This window comes from Tachysurus fulvidraco, chromosome 8 (assembly GCF_022655615.1).
Source record: "Tachysurus fulvidraco isolate hzauxx_2018 chromosome 8, HZAU_PFXX_2.0, whole genome shotgun sequence".
Taxonomy (NCBI): domain Eukaryota; kingdom Metazoa; phylum Chordata; class Actinopteri; order Siluriformes; family Bagridae; genus Tachysurus; species Tachysurus fulvidraco.
This window is the reverse complement of record NC_062525.1, coordinates 1655507-1672055: the sequence shown is the minus strand read 5'-3', so window position 1 is coordinate 1672055 and position 16549 is coordinate 1655507. Positions and strand designations below refer to the sequence as shown.

Genomic DNA, 16549 nt, shown 5'->3' with positions numbered 1-16549 from the left:
TATTGGGATATGCATAGTAACTAGTCATAGACTATTAAACATTTTTATAAAAAAAAAAAAATAAAAAAATCATTCAACTGTTCACTCAATATATGTCAGTTAATTTTACTATTGACTGTTGTGCAGGTTAGTCTGTATTTTTATATGCCGCTTTTTGTAAGTTTACAATTAGTTTATTAACTTTATATCTTTAAGACACGTAAAAAATCCACGTTTACACATCAATGCCTGTACTTGATGTTTTAGTTGCAATACATAAATGTAAGAAACGTATTCAACTAAAGTTATGATTACAAAGAACTTTTCGAATGTGTTAAAATGATTATATTAATATCTGCCGGCAGTTCGTGAATGAATCGTTCTTTTGAACCGGTTCTTTTTAGTGAACGGGATGATGGAATTTACGTCATTACGTCATTGTGAATGACGTCATTATGTCAGGACGGAAAAGAACTGGTGAACTGGATTTTTGAACTGGTTCATTAAATCGAACTGTCCGGTTAAAAGAACCGGTTCAGGGGAAAAGAAACGAACATCCCATCACAAGTGTAGAATGAAGTGAACTGGTTCCTCACACAAGGACTAAGAAGTACAACCTGTTTATAAGTCATTTGTGTCTTGTGTAAATTAATCCAGTTTAACTTCAAAATAGTTTTAGTTTAAACTCACTTCCAAAAAGTGAAATTCCCATTGTGCTGCCAAATGACACTCCAGTCCCTAGAATCTTTAATTCAAATTTAGCTGGGCCAAGACTCACACCAGTATCAAGCCCAAGGCCCAGCTTTAATTGTACTGGACCAGCTACAGCTGATACACTTACAAGCTCCGCTGCAGCCATGGCTCTTCCTTCCAGGACATTAGCCATAGCCTCAGCAGAAACATTTGGACAGTTAGCTTCGACAGCAAATACGCTCCACGCTGCTCCAACTCGTCCTACACCAGCCTGATATTTGGCTCCAGATTTACGAATGCGCTTCCCAGGTTTATTTTCAGAAGCACTAGCGTACGTCTTCTTTTCTGCATACAGACCATCAGCATATGCGTTTCCTTTTCTGTCGAAGTTATCAATTATCTCGAGGACGCCCTGTGCTCCAGTGACTGCTATATATTTAGAAATAATAAAAGATTAAAATAAAAATGAAATTGATTTACATCACACTGTTATTGAGTTCTGGATTCTTATTGATCAGAAGGAGATGATTAATTCTCTGTAACAGCAGCTCTGTCAGTAGCTCAGGATTATAGTAAAGGACTTGTTCTAATATGATATTACAAATAGCAACAGTGCATTAACATAAACTTGTACAGAGGACTCTTCACATCTATGGATTAAAAACCATGAGCAAAATTTTGATATGATAAACATGTTTATTTAACATTTGTGTAGGGAGTCTCCAGTGTCAGAGCTTTCAGAGGTGAAGCTGTAACTTTAAGCATCTTCTCATAATTCTACTGTAGGTGATATTTAATGACAGTGATGATGTGATCAGAATGATATGATGCTTCAAATTCAGAGAGAATCCAAAACATAAATTTGCGGCTGCAGAAATCACCCAATCGCAAACGCGGACGCCCGCATTACCCATGAACCTCAGCATCCGTTGCTATGGAGATGGAGCCAGTCCGCTTTCTGAGTGGGTGATTTCTGCAGGCTTTCAGGGTTTTGCGAGATTCTAAATGTTCATATTTGATCATTACATTCAAGTAACATTACCTGGGAAGTGGTTTGAGCGCAATGAAGGAGAATTCGCGACCTGCAGAAATCAGGAGAATCAAATAAAACGGATGGTCATGACATCGTATTGTTGAATGATCAAGCACACTTTGGTGTTTATGTGTTGAAAGAAAGATGAGGATATTATTAAAAGAGAATCGGCGGTGGGTCATCAGGTACAGTAGTTTTAGCTGACGTTTAATGTAGTATTTAGTTTAGTGTCTGATTTAACACACCAAATAGCATTTTGGGCGGGAGTAAAAAGATCGGATTGATATCCGATTCGCCGAGACGCATTTATGTGGCCTGATGTAAATGGGACAGTTTTAATAAATCAGATAGCTATCGGATCAGAGAAAGGTGACCAGGTGCAAAAAGGCCCTTAGTGATCATATTCTCAGAACAACACATTTACATGTCACACAGTTATAATATGTAAATCATCACAATCATATAGATTTGGGTACACTCTCACTCACTCAATCATTTTCTACCGCTTATCTTTATGGACACGACAAAGGAAACATGAAACTTGATTTGTTTATTATTTCGCCATTCATTCATTCATTCATTCATTTTCTACCACTTACCCGAACTTCTCGGGTCACGGGGAGCCTGTGCCTATCTCAGGCGTCATCGGGCATCGAGGCAGGATACACCCTGGATGGAGTGCCAACCCAACACAGGGCACACACTCTCATACACTCACACACTACGGACAATTTTCCAGAGATGCCAATCAACCTACCATGCATGTCTTTGGACCGGGGGAGGAAACCGGAGATTTGGGTACAATTAAAATCAACACAAGCAAATAAAGAAGAAAGACAAGAGAATCCCCCCAGTGGTCAGGAGAGGAACTGCAGCACACTGCTGTAGAATCATTTTAATAAACAAATCAAATGAAGATTGAACTGAGCTCTCACTGTCAGTAATAGTACACATGATGAAACTTTACTAACCTGACCTACAAATCTGCATAGTCAGAAACCCTAAGATGAATTATAGTGATTTTAAAATATAGTGATTAATATGATGGAAAATTATTAGACTTAAACTCTAGATGGTAAAATGTGCCACATGATTCTGTACTGTACTTTAACTGTGTTGTTGCTAAATATGCAACAAATTTAACAATTAAAATTCAGAAATTAATTTTTAATTATTAATTATTTAAAACTGACTCATGATTTTCCATTACAAATACATATTTATATCCTAATATTTAAATCCTTTTAGAACAAAAAGCTCTAAAAAGGTTAAAAAATCTGAAAGACATCAGTATGATATTTAAGAAAAAAAGAGAATGAAATCAGATGACTGAAGACTTGTGTGTTTTCTTTAGAAATAAATCTCCTTACTTACATGAGTAATGGCTTTGTTGATGCTGATGGAATCAAACACAGAAATTAGAAAAACAAATAAAAATATGAATAAATTCCAGTTACTCTAAAATACAGATGAAGCCATCACATACCTCTCAACCTTCAGCCCAGACTCACACAGATTCACCAGAACCTGGAAATGTAGATGAGTGACAACATCCTGGAGAGAGAGAGAGAGAGAGAGAGAGAGAGAGAGAGAGAGAGAGAGAGAGAGAGAGAGATGATTAATATTGACTATTGCACCTACTGTTTCTTTTTTCACTAACCTTTATGTTCCTAATCCATTAAACTCCAGGTCGTGTTTGTTAATTAAATAAATCATGTTAACTCACTGGCTCCTTTTCCCAGTTGAAGAGATTGTTCTTAAAATGTTCAGCCACGTCTTTGAGCAGGTACGTACGAGTCACCTCATGTTTTTCCGCCAGAGTTTGTTGGCCTTTCAGTCGCATTTCAATCTTCTTCAGTGCTTCATCCATAGTCTTCCTCTTCTACAAATGTAATCATCATACACAATATTAGTACAGCATTAATATCCAATCTATAAATTTAATATCTAATACAGAACCCTAACCCTGTTTTATTTGTGTTAATGTGTAATTCATCAGTAAACTGTCATTTTTAACACTATTGTAATGTCACAAGTTCCTCATTAACCTGCAGTGACCAGGTGATGCTGCACCTTTTCTATTTAAACCCCAGGGCTAAATGTCATTAATGTCATTAATATTTGATGTTAATTCTTGAAATCAAGGCGTGGTCGAGCACCAGTTTGTGAATGGACAACAGACCTGAGGGTATAGTGTGGTGAGGATCTCACACACACACACACACACACACACACACACACACACACACACACACACACACACACACACACACACACACACACACACACACACACACACACACACACACACACACACACACACACACACACACACACTTTTATCTGGATACGTGACCCGAGCTCATCTCCATAACAAATGTCACCTGTATGTAGCAGGTGTGGGCGGGGCTTAGTATTTGGTTTGCAGACTTTGATTAAAAAAATTGTGTAATAGTTGCTGGAGCAGCTTCCTTACGCTGCACTTCTTCATCGTTTCTTGTTAATGATTTTTTTTGAGAGGCTGGAGACTGTTTATTAGTGCTGAGAACTAACTAACTAACTAATAGATATTAAATGTTATTTTAAACTGACAGTATGGTGTCAATTACCAAATAAAGGAAATGTAATCATTGTAAAGTTTCTGTTGTGTTATAGGAATTAAACACTTTAGGGACTTGGTGTTACTTCATCACTAAATTCATAAATATTTCTAGATTTCTGTAAATCTGCAATCTTATTACAATCTCCAATGTTAACAGTTCTACACAAATAAAACTGAACTGAATATTTCACTGTAACATCACACAGTTTATTATGTTCATGTTTCCTTCATATTTCTATTCAGAATGAAGAACTTTAAATAAACTGCAGTTCAGAGAAGTGGAAGTGGTTTACTCACTCGTACAAGATCATCATATTGGCTTTCCAGGATCTCTCTTGTTTTAGGGTCCTTTTCATTTGCAATCCTGTTTGCCTTTATTAGCAGTGGAATTTCTGTAGTGTCTATCACGTCAGACACTGTGAAGTCAGTAGGTGGGACTGATCCAGCTCTCGTGACAGGGGCAGGTGATTCACCAAGGAGTTCACTCAACATTACATTAGCTATGTTCTAAATAATGTTGAGAGAGAATAAAATAGACATTAACATTTCACTAAATAAAATAAAATACAGTCTGGGTTTAAATGTTGAATCATACTGTAAGATTCGTTTTACTGATAAAACACAAACCTTTGCAATGGTAAATCATTTACTTATTAGTTGAATTTGTTTTTAGTGACCCAATGTTTAAGTTTTTTTTAAAGTAATACTTCACTTTATTGACTAATTGGCCATCCATTCATAGTGAAATGACTAAGGCTTTAAAATACTATATAAATATATATAAAACATACCATGTCACCGTAGTTACAAGGCGTCTGAGACACTCCAGCACGTCTCGCAGCCTCACTGACTTTTTCTTTCAGGTAGGAAAACTGATCTCCAAATGTAGTTGTGTTAAGTCTTACCTTTAGAAAGAAGAAAAGAATAAAAACAAATGAATAAATAGTTCCAAATTTCTATTTCCATATATATTCATATGTGTATTCATCTACTGTATATAACACTAACGGTCTTAGTGTGTTGTAGCCAGCAATGAGTGAAGACATCAGAAAGACAAGCGTTTAATTTTTTGTCCATATAAAGACCATAGCTGTTTTCATCAGGCTTGCATGAAGAAACTGCATACACTGAAAGAAAAAGATAAAAGACTTTTAGACTTCTTCTTCTTCTACTTTTGGCTTCTCCTGTTAGTGGTCTCCACAGTGAATCATCAGTCTCCACCTAACTCTATTCTCAGCATCCTCTACTCTCGCACCAATTACCTTCATGTCCTCATTCAACACATCCACAAATCTCCTCTTTCGTCTTCCTCTTGACCTCTTACCTGGCAGCTACATCTCCAACATCCTTCTACCAATATAACCATCTCCTCTGTACATGTCCAAACCATCTCAATCTAGTCTCTGTCCTTGTCCCCAAAACAGGCACCCTGAGCTGTCCCTTTGATGTTCTCGTTCCTAATCCTGTCCATCCTCGTCACTCTTAAAGAGAACCTCAACATCATCATCTCTGCTACCTCCATCTCTATGATCCCTGATCATTTCTGTTGTAGTTTCTCAGTCATCTGGAAGCTCTTCCTGACCACTCAAAGCCTGTCTCTGAATTCCTCATGACATTCTTCCTTTTTCAACTTCCACCACTTGGTCTTCTTTTCTATCTTTCATCTCCTCTTTCTCATCCAACAGTAGCCCAATTTGGTGGTCATTGTTAATCTGGGACTTGACTGATCTGGAATGGAATTCACACTGACGACGCTCATGTTTAAATTTGACACGTTTTACACCAGATTCCCTTCCTGAATCAATTCTCCATATTGATCTGGGATTGGGATGGGCACAGAGATCATTGGCTTGCAACCCGTGACGCTAGATTAACAGACTTTTAGACATATGAGAATAATAAAAATAATAAAAAAAACTACTCATTTTTATTTAAATAAATTGTACTAACCGTTGCTGATGTTCAGCTCATTCAGCTTCTCCACCATTGATCCAGAACAACACGATTCTATATAAATCACCATCTACAAACATGGACCAGGATTTAAACAAATTCTGATTGTGAGCTTCACAAACATGAGATTTTCCAGTCATCACCACACACTTGTTTAGGGACACGTGTACACCTACACATTCAGGTAATAATCTAATCAGCCAATCATGAGGCAGTATGTAAATAATATAATAATATATGTCTAATATATAAAATTACCCATTTACAGGTCAAGAGTTTCAGTTAATGTTCACATCAAACATCAGAATGCTGGAAAATTGTAGAGATTGTCCCTTTTTTGAATTTTGAGTCCGCTCACGGGTTAGAGTGAACGCTGGCGCGTCTTGGCTGCCGCTTCTCTCCCCGATAACAATAATTAAACATCATATACACTACATAGACTACAATGAGGATCTATTGCTTATGGCTTGTACTTGCCTGGACTGTACTGCATCTTGTACAGTCCGCAGTACTGTTTCAATACTCTGCTGCTGAACTTTTGAGTTTCCGTCCGTGTTTATATGACTCAATACCTCCTGTACTGCTTGCTCATCCGGACATCTTATATCTGCCTAGGCGGAAATATATTCATCGTGGCTCTCGGCGGAACTTCTGGTTTAATAAATCAAGTGATATAAAGTCATTATGGTCAGCTGTTCGACGCCCACCAAGGAACGCCGGTCGCCGCGCCGGTCAGCGTGTGCTGGCGAACCTGGCTAACTCGGCTAACTCGGCTACCAGACCAAGCAACAACAGCACTGTCAGTTTCGGTCTTCTTAACATCCGCTCTCTTACGAGTAAAGGGCATCTTGTGCAGGATCTTCTTGCAAATCGCAAGATTGATTTTCTCTGTTTGTCCGAAACATGGCAGCAACAAAATGACTTTATTGCACTCAATGACGCCATTCCGCCAGGGTTTGTTTACATCTCTCAACCACGTGATTCTGGTCGAGGAGGAGGTCTGGCGATAATCTACCGTGAGAAGTGGAGACTGATGTCAGTGAATGTTTCTGTCTCCCACTCATTTGAGGCTGCAGTTTGTCGGCTCTCTGGATCTACTCCAACTATTATCAGCACTGTATATCGACCACCAAAATTTAACAAGGATTTTATCCCTGACTTTGCTGCTTTTTTGAATGAAATAACTACTCTTTCACCAAATATAATTCTTGTGGGGGATTTCAATATTCACATGGATGATGTTCACAACAACCTTGCTAAAGAATTTACATCTTGTCTGGATAGCTTCGGACTGCAGCAACATGTGAATTTTCCCACGCATATTAAAGGACATACTTTGGATTTAATCTGTTGTTCAGGTGTCTCTCCAGGCAACCTCAATGCAGACTTTTTTCCATGTACTGATCATCTGTTACTGTCCTTTAATGTTGATCTTCCTCTCTTCAAATCAAAATCTTCACGTATTATATCATTCCGGAAAATCAAGGACATTAATTTGGACAACTTGTCTTTAAGCATTGCAAGTCTTCCTAGGGCTGACAGCTGTTCCACTCCAGATAATTTGGTCTCTCAGTACAATAATAGTCTCCATAATTTGTTGAATACTTTTGCTCCAGTTAAGACTAGGACTGTTTCATTTACTGTTACTGCACCCTGGCTCACTCCTTTTCTCAGGCAATTAAAAGCAAAAGGACGACAGCTTGAGAGACTTTTCAGAAGAACTGGCCTTACTGTCCACAAGGAAATGTACTCAGCACATATGTCTCACTATAAAGACACTATTGCTAAAGCTAAATCTACATACTATTCTGGCTTAATTGGTTCTAATGAAGGGAATTCAAAGCTTTTTTCCTTAATGAAAAATTTTACAACACCCACCGACTCACTTCCCTCTCATTTGTACTCATCTGATTTCTGCAATACTTTAGCATCATTCTTTACCTCAAAAATTGAAGGCATTCATCGTCAACTTATGGCCACTCCTGTTTCTACTCCATGTGTCTCAGTTCTACCTGTTCCTACACAATTGTTCTCTGAGTTTATTCTGCCCACAATTGATGATATCTTAAAACTTATTCACCAATCTAAATCTTCAACCTGTGTTCTTGATCCTTTACCAACTGTCCTTGTTAAGGCTACTGCTTCCTCTCTGTCCCAGTTTATTATGGATATTATTTATTCTTCCCTTACCACTGGGGTTGTTCCTTCTCTTTTCAAAACAGCTGCTGTAACACCAACAACCTTAATCATTTTCGTCCTATTTCTAATCTTCCTTTCATTTCTAAAATTTTGGAAAAAGTTGTTGCTGCTCAACTTCATATCCACTTGTCTGGCAATAATCTATATGAACAATTCCAATCTGGTTTTCGCCCATTTCATAGCACTGAAACAGCTCTATTAAAAGGCACAAACGATTTGCTTATAGCAGCTGATTCTGGTTTACTATCCATCCTCCTTCTCCTTGATCTGAGTGCAGCTTTTGATACAATTTCCCACGATATTCTTTTAGACAGGCTTTCCACTATTGGCATCACCAACATGCCTCTGAAATGGTTTCATTCATATCTCTCTGATCGCACACAGTTTGTTCAACTAAAATCATTCACCTCTTCTGTAGTTTCCGTTACCTCTGGTGTTCCCCAGGGCTCTGTTCTTGGCCCTTTGTTATTTATTACTTACCTTTTACCCCTTGGTCATATTTTTCATAAACATCAGGTTAAGTTTCATTGCTATGCGGTTGACACCCAGCTCTACCTTTCCACAAAACCACATTCCAAACTCCCTCCATCTGCTCTTTCTGATTGTCCCATTGACATAAAATCATGGTTTTCAGCAAATTTTCTTAAACTAAATAGCAATAAAACAGAATTTCTCCTTATAGGCACAAAAACTGTGCTTAACAAATTTTCGAATTTTCTTATTTCCATTGATGAATCTCTCATAGCTCCCTCATCTCAGGTTAAGAGTCTTGGTGTCATCTTTGATAGTACCCTTTCTTTTACCTCACATGTAAATAATGTTACTCGGGCTGCATACTTCGTTCCTTTCTCACCACTCAATCTACCACCACTCTTATTCACAGTCTAGTAACCTCCCGGCTTGACTACTGTAATTCTCTTCTTATTGGGCTTCCTCAGAAAACCCTTCATAAGCTGCAACTCGTTCAAAACTCTTCTGCCCGTATTATCACTCGTACCCCCCCTATCCATCATATTACACCTGTTCTGGAACAGCTACACTGGCTTCCCATTAATTTTCGTATCAAGTATAAAATTCTTCTTCTAACATTTAAAGCTATCCACAATCTTGCACCTTCATATCTTCTTGATCTTCTTCATACTCCAAAACCAACTCGCACTCTTAGGTCTTCTTCTTCCACTCATTTCATTGTTCCCTCTGTCCGTCTTGTAACGATGGGGAACAGAGCTTTCAGTTACTCTGCACCTCAGCTCTGGAACTCACTTCCATCTGAGCTCCGTAATATTGATTCTCTTTCATCATTTAAATCTCAGCTTAAAACTCATCTGTTTAGTTTAGCATATTCTAGATCATGATTTGTAATGTTGGTCCAATGCATATTCTATGTAAGTATTGTATAACTATATTTTTTGTTGTTTTTCTTCTTCTTTTGTACGGTGACCTTGAGTGTTAGAAAGGTGCCTTTAAATAAAATGTATTATTATTATTATTAGATTTTAATTGTATTTAAAATATATAATGCCTGTCCATGACCATGATAATTATCTGTTATTTCTTAAAACATTATTAAGGAATTTTTGTAGGATTTTTACAGTAAGAGCTGTGGGTGTTTGGGTTATTTTACATATCTATTGAAACTGTATATTTTAACATACAGATGAATTAAAGATGCTTCTTTGAGGAAGTGGTGTCTGAAGCACTGTGTGCACACATGCCAATTTAATGGCTTGGGAAGGACATGTGAGGAAGTGATTACGTGCCAGCAAGGCTATATAACAGCATCTACCACACATTACTCCAGCTTTTATTTGTCTGAAGGAAGCACGAGTGGATGCCCGGGGCATGGCCTGTGACACAGTGTCTCATTCCTTTCTCAGGAAACCGGGTTACATACGTAACCTGGTGTAGTTCCTTTTCGAGGGAATAGAATATCAATAGCCCTAGAGGACTTGGAACCCTGGAGTGAGGTCCAGGTCCTGGTTATAGAACCTGATAAAGGTGTGCGGAGAGGATTTACTGGGCAAAGCAAATGCAGCCTTCCTGTTCCGTTGACTCATGGAGCAGGAAACAGTAGACCTGCAGGATGATTGGACAACCCGCCATTCTGGGCACCTTAGGAACATATGCTGCACTGGGGTGCAAATTCTAGGCAGGCAGGGGTGATCAACACGGCCTGCAAATCTCCCTCTCCTCCCACAGAGAGGTACTAGGAAGGAAGGCATTGTCTGCCGGAAGGTCTCAGCTGCCTGACACCACGCAGAAAGTGAGAGACCAAAAATAATCTCATTTAGCAGGTCAGCTTGGTACGCAAAACCCACCGCACCAGCTTAACCTACAGAATTGTAGGCCTTCCGTAAAAGGCTGAGGAGAATAAGGAGGCAGACTATGTGTCATTACACAGCCTCAACACCACAGTGTAGCGGTCTGCAAAATGGAGATGCACATGCATGGAGGTGGAAGGCGGTAGCATTTATGAAGCTCAGAGCAGAAAACGCTAACCTTTCATACAATAGAAGCAGTCTAAGCTAAGCTTCGTAACAGCATGTGTGATCACCTCCAGGAGCTAGTCGAAAAACAGAGAATGCGGTGGCCATCCAACTGCTGCTTGCTCCTCATTGACCACATCAAGCTCCTCAGAGTCCGATGTAGAAAAATAAATTAATAATAAATCCACACACAAGTTTTGAGAAATCGACAAAGTGAGTTCCCAAAACCGAAGCGGAAAAATTAAAGCCAGGAGCTTGACTGGAGTACAGACAACCAAGTGCGTATTGAGCTTAGGGACAAAGTGCAATAATAGTTCTTTGTTCAAGTCAAGAGAAATCGTAAAGTGAGCTCCCAGGGTCGAAGCGAAGATATCAGAGTTAGCGAAGCGGCTCACCCGTCCTTCCTTCATTTTTCACTAACTTAACCTGCAACCTCCATGACCAGAGCTGACACACTGCCTCAACAGACGTTAATTTTAAATAGGCATGTGTGCTCACAGAGCTTTAGACACCACCTCCTCAAAGAAGCGTTCCCATAGCCTCAGCCATGACGCAGCATCGAGTTTTCTCGAAAGGGAACTCAACAGAACTATGGTGCAATCTGTGATATTTGTAATCTATTATATCTCGCAACAGAAAACAGAAATATGAAATAGAAATAATATATTTAAACAAATTTATAGATGCTGTAAAATACATACCTTTGAAAATTTGCCTGCCTGTGACATTGCTGTCACTGTTTCAATGAGGTCATGTGCATAAAGCTGTAACAGAAAACATCTGATTATTACTAATCCTGATCTCAGTATTATATGGTCCTTAATATATAGAGACTTCTTGTGTCCATTTCCTTCATTATTCATATAGTTGTGCTAAAATGTTTGCATACCCTGAACGAAATTGAAAGAAAATAAAACATGACTGTAATTAATGTCAACATGAAAGTCATTAATTATCGCATACATAATATTGCAAAAATATTTGATCCCCTGCTGATTTCGTACATTTGTACAGTTTATAATTTTAATGGTAGATTTATTTTAACATTGAGAGACTGAATAACCTCAAAAAGATTCAGAAAAATGCATTAAAAAAAAAGTTATAAATTGATTTACATTTGTGAAATAATGTAATTGTTCTGGATGCAAATAAAAACCCACAAACAAATACAGGCTTCTCTGGAAAATAGTGGCATTTCAAGGAGCAAGAAAAGGAGGGACTTGAACACAAATGACCTGTATGGTTGAGTTGTCAGGAGCAAGCAGTTACTGCACCCATGCCACAAAAAGATCCTCCTTCAGTACACCAGAGAGAATCTAGACAAGATTAACAGCTTCTGGAGCAGAGCTATGTTGAGTGCTGAGACCACAACTGAACATTATAGTCACAACCATAAACTACTATGTTTGAAGAGGAGTCAACAAGGTCTATGGTGAACAGTACACCATCCCTACTGTAAAGCATGGAGATGGATCTCTAAAGTTTTGGGGCTGTGTGAGCTCCAGGGGAACAGTGGAGTGAGGATACACTGATGACAAGATGAATGCAGCATGTTATAAGAGAATACTGGCAATTTGCATTCTAAAGCATGAAAGCTGCACATGGGACAATCTGAGATGTTCCATCATGACAATGATACAAAGTACAAGACAAGAGAATCTGACTCCTAACCCTAAGGTTGGGGGTTCGAGTCTCGGGCCGGCCACAACTGGGTGCCCTTGAGCAAGGCACCGAATATGGAAATATGGAAAGTATGGAAACTTTTGAGCACAACTGTAACGGCGCTCAGCTAAGTGCTTTTGCAAACTTTTGTTTAAATCACAAATTCAACAATTTTTTTTATTTTATTTTATTTTTTTTTACAATTGTCTTGTTCTTCATGCTAACAATGTTATCAGATTTTTCTTAAATATAAAGGACAGTTTTAGACATCTAGATCATCACCTCTTCCTGGACCTTAGACTGCTAAACCCCAACCTCTGTCACTTTACACAACTCTGGACAACTAGCTTCTGTTCTTACTTCACATCACTAAAGAATAATGATTTCTACTCTACAATATCAGGAGGTCTGTCTCTGAACACCATCCAACTTCTTTATCTGATCCAGAATGCAGCTTAATCCTCATTACAAGCACTCAACTCTAAATACAGTAGAGAAAGAGATAATTTACTGAACTTACTGTGGAACTTGGAAATCCAAAGATACCAGGACCTCCATGGTCTGATAAGTAGACGAACACAGTATCATTTTTACCACTGAAAGAGAAGATAATAAAAATAATAAAAGTCAGTGTATTTTCACACTCATCATATACACTCATGTATTTGGACAGATTTATTGTTATTTTTAATGTCTACTAGAATAAACAGAAGGTTTGGAGCTGATTTTAAGTGAAAGATTTGTATTTGGAATCTGTTGCTGTTAACTTTCTACAGACCATCATTAGGCTGAAAAATCACACAAAACCTTGAAAAAATCACTGGTGAGCTCAAGAAGGGAACCCAGAAGGGCTTATTACAATATTTACACCACTGGAAAGTCTCAAAAACTGGTAAAGCAGAGGAGAGTTTGCCCCAAATGTCTAAAAATAATTGTAGTGGAAATTTTTACTTTAGAGATGTTCACATGAATCTGTCCTTCTAGGCTTCTGTATTTCCCATGGCTGGTTCCTGTGTGATTAGTTTGGTCAGAAGTTGAGCAGGCGATGCTTCTAAGCCAATGGTGGATGATGTTTTGGTTTTACATGTCCTGTTTCATTTTATTCCTGTCTATAAAATCCTGATGTTATCAATAATCGAGGCCCTTCCTCTCTGATTTTATACGTAGAGTGTTGGGTCCTTCTGCAAAGCTGAACGCAATAAACCGGGAAACCTTTGTAGTGGAAATTTTTACTTTAGAGAAGAACACATGAATCTGTCCTTCTAGGCTTCTGTATTTCCCATGGCTGGTAGTTATTGTGACTAGAGATTTCAGTTGTTTCTTTTTAAAACTGCATTTAATCAGAGCTTTCCCATGAGACCTTTTCTGTTCCCGTGGGATTAGCTTGGTCAGAAGATGAACAGGCGATGCTTCTAAGCCAATGGTGGATGATGTTTTGGTTTTACATGTCCGGTTTATTTTCTTCCTGTCTATGAAATGCTGGTGTTATCAATAATGGTGGCCCTTCCTCTCTGATTTTACACGTAGAGTGTTGGGTCCTTCTGCAAAGCTGAAAACAATAAACCGTGAAAACCTTTATACTCTTGCCCGTGCCTGTTGGTGTGATATTTTTATGCTTTAATTCTCTCGAACCTCAAAACTTCCACAACACCTTTATACTCTTGGTGTGATATTTTATGCTTTAATTCTCTCGAACCTCAAAACTTCCACAACAGGCTGGCGTTGTCGGCAGGATTCCGCGTTTGAGAGTCAACTTCGGGGATTCCCGGGGAGGCTTGCAGCGCTCGAGCCTTGAAGGCTGTTAACTTCACCTCGACCGCAAAATTGGCTATGAGCATGAGAGGACTCGGGAGTTCACCGTGAGCCACCTCAACGCTGGAATCAAAAGTACTTGGATGTGTGGAAGGTGAGAGAATCTATTTTTATTTGTGTTAAAGAACACTGATTAATCTGCTAAAGTTGTAAGGGTTTTATTTTGAAAACCATAGTTGAATTCATTAGTGTTGAATAGTGAATATTGTTGGTTGTCTCTGTGTAGAAAGTGCTGTAAAGACAGGATTTAAACCTGGATCTGTCGACAGGTCAGTGACCTGGATAGGCACCTAGTGCAAGGCCTAAAATACAAAAGTAAAGCACGGCACTAATCTGGGATTAGGTGCTAAAGGTGTCTTGTTTGCGAGGTTTTGAGAAAACCCGCCGCTAAGAGCTGACGAGCTCGGTGTAGACTCTCCGGAGAGCAAAGCAGGTTTGGGGAAAAGAGAAAAGGCCAAAACAAAAGATAACACACACACATAGCACAGGCTTTCTGGTGCAGAGACTGTCAACAATAAACTAAGATAGTCATGGGCAACAGTATTTCTAAGAGCATGCTCAATAAAAACCCAGTGTGTGTCACTGGACCTAATGTGAATTATATGAGAAATAATTATGGTCCTGATTCTGTGTCACAATTGCTGCGGTGGGTGACGGAGTGTGGCTTCCCAGATGGCGGCAGTTTTAGCTTGAAGCAGTTAGATTTGCTGAAAGGTAACCTGACCCAAATGGAAAGAGATAATGTTGGGAAGAAGAAGAAGAGCAGGGTAGAAATAAACTGGACAGCTTTTCACTTGTGGAAGTTAGAGGCTGAAAAAAGGTTTCAAAAAGCACAATGTACTCCAAAGAGAGCATCTATACAATATGTACAGAATACACAAAGTACAATAAGTAACTCACAAAGTCTCCAGTGTCTTAAGTCTTTTTCAGATGATCCTGACCTGGATGGACCGCCTCCTCGACCACGTCTGGCAGCGGCTGCGTCATGTCGACAGGTGTGCGCAGATCCGGAGCCAGCTCGTGTGGAGCCGAAGGAGAGTCCACTGCCTCCACCGAAGGCAGTTAAGGCTGACCCACCCTCTCCACAGATCGCGGATCGTACACGCCAGAAAGACAAGCAAAAGGAGACTACGGATCTTGAACCTGTCAGAGAAGAGGCTTCGATTCCAGAGGTCAACGAGAAACTTCAGAGTGTGATTACAATGCCCATGGTGGAAGTAGCAGGGCCGGATGGAGACCCTATGTTAGTACACCGTCCGTGGACACTAAAGGACATTGAGCATGCTCATGAGCACCTCCCTGACCCGAGAGAAGTGGGGGGGAAAAAGTTTGGTGTGGAGTTGGAACGTTTCTGCAAAGAATTTCGTCCCACCTCTCTTGAACTGAGGCGCCTGCTGGGAAGAAAACTAGCATCTGACATAACGCGGATTAAGTATGAATGGCCGGATGAAAATCTGTGCATGAGACATCCAGATCATGAGAGCGGGAGGAATGCGACGTACTATAACTTCGTAACGGAATTACGTGAAGCGTGTTATGAAGCTTTTCCAGTGAAGATGGATATGACAAAGATTGTGCTGTGCAAACAAGAGGCAGCGAGACAGTTGCGCAATATCTTCATCGCCTCACGGAAGTACACAACGCGCACAGCGGCCTTACTGCCCCCGAGAATATGAGTGAGGGGGTAGTGACCGCATACGAGGCGCATTTGAGAAACAGTTTCATGAATGGACTGATTCCGGAAATATCTGACAAGGTGAAAAGCCTATGCATCACGTGGGACACTGGAAAGCTGAGCCTTATCGAACAACATGCTCTGCATGCGGAAAAGCTGCTCACACAAGCCAAGCAAGAGCAGGGAAAAAAGAGAGAAGAACAAACACACAAAGTTCAGCTGACAATGATGCAAGCCATGACGAGATCTCATACACAATGGAGAGGGACTTCCACATATCGAGGAAGAGGGCGATATCGAGGAAGGGGGAGAGGAAGAGGAAGAGCCAGAGGCGGAAAAGAAAAAGGGGGAGAGAGTTGATGTTTTGTTTGCGGAGGACAAGATCACTGGGCAAGGGAATGCCCTAAGAGACATGATGAGGAAACTGCATGACCATCAACATCTCAGGTCGAGGA

At 39.6% G+C, this 16549-nt stretch overlaps 1 protein-coding gene across 4 annotated transcripts in view; it reads right to left on the bottom strand.

Moving 5' to 3' along the window:
• Nucleotides 1–107: 107 nt before the first annotated feature.
• LOC113652129 (legumain-like) overlaps nucleotides 108–16549 on the bottom strand; it is a 51653-nt gene continuing 35211 nt past the window's right edge. For 2 of the 4 annotated variants that reach the window (XM_047817806.1, XM_047817808.1), the window contains 11 exons: nucleotides 13128–13203; nucleotides 11647–11709; nucleotides 6258–6330; nucleotides 5316–5434; nucleotides 5099–5212; nucleotides 4605–4814; nucleotides 3432–3587; nucleotides 3192–3259; nucleotides 3080–3101; nucleotides 1715–1754; nucleotides 108–1101 (listed from right to left, as the gene is read on the bottom strand). In XM_047817806.1, the coding sequence (XP_047673762.1) occupies nucleotides 644–1101; nucleotides 1715–1754; nucleotides 3080–3101; nucleotides 3192–3259; nucleotides 3432–3587; nucleotides 4605–4814; nucleotides 5099–5212; nucleotides 5316–5434; nucleotides 6258–6330; nucleotides 11647–11709; nucleotides 13128–13203 (1399 nt within the window). In that variant the 3' untranslated portion in view covers nucleotides 108–643. Of the gene's footprint in view, nucleotides 1102–1714; nucleotides 1755–2375; nucleotides 3102–3191; nucleotides 3260–3431; nucleotides 3588–4604; nucleotides 4815–5098; nucleotides 5213–5315; nucleotides 5435–6257; nucleotides 6331–11646; nucleotides 11710–13127; nucleotides 13204–16549 lie in introns of those variants that run through there. The other 2 variants (XM_047817807.1, XM_047817809.1) reach the window with 2 other exon arrangements.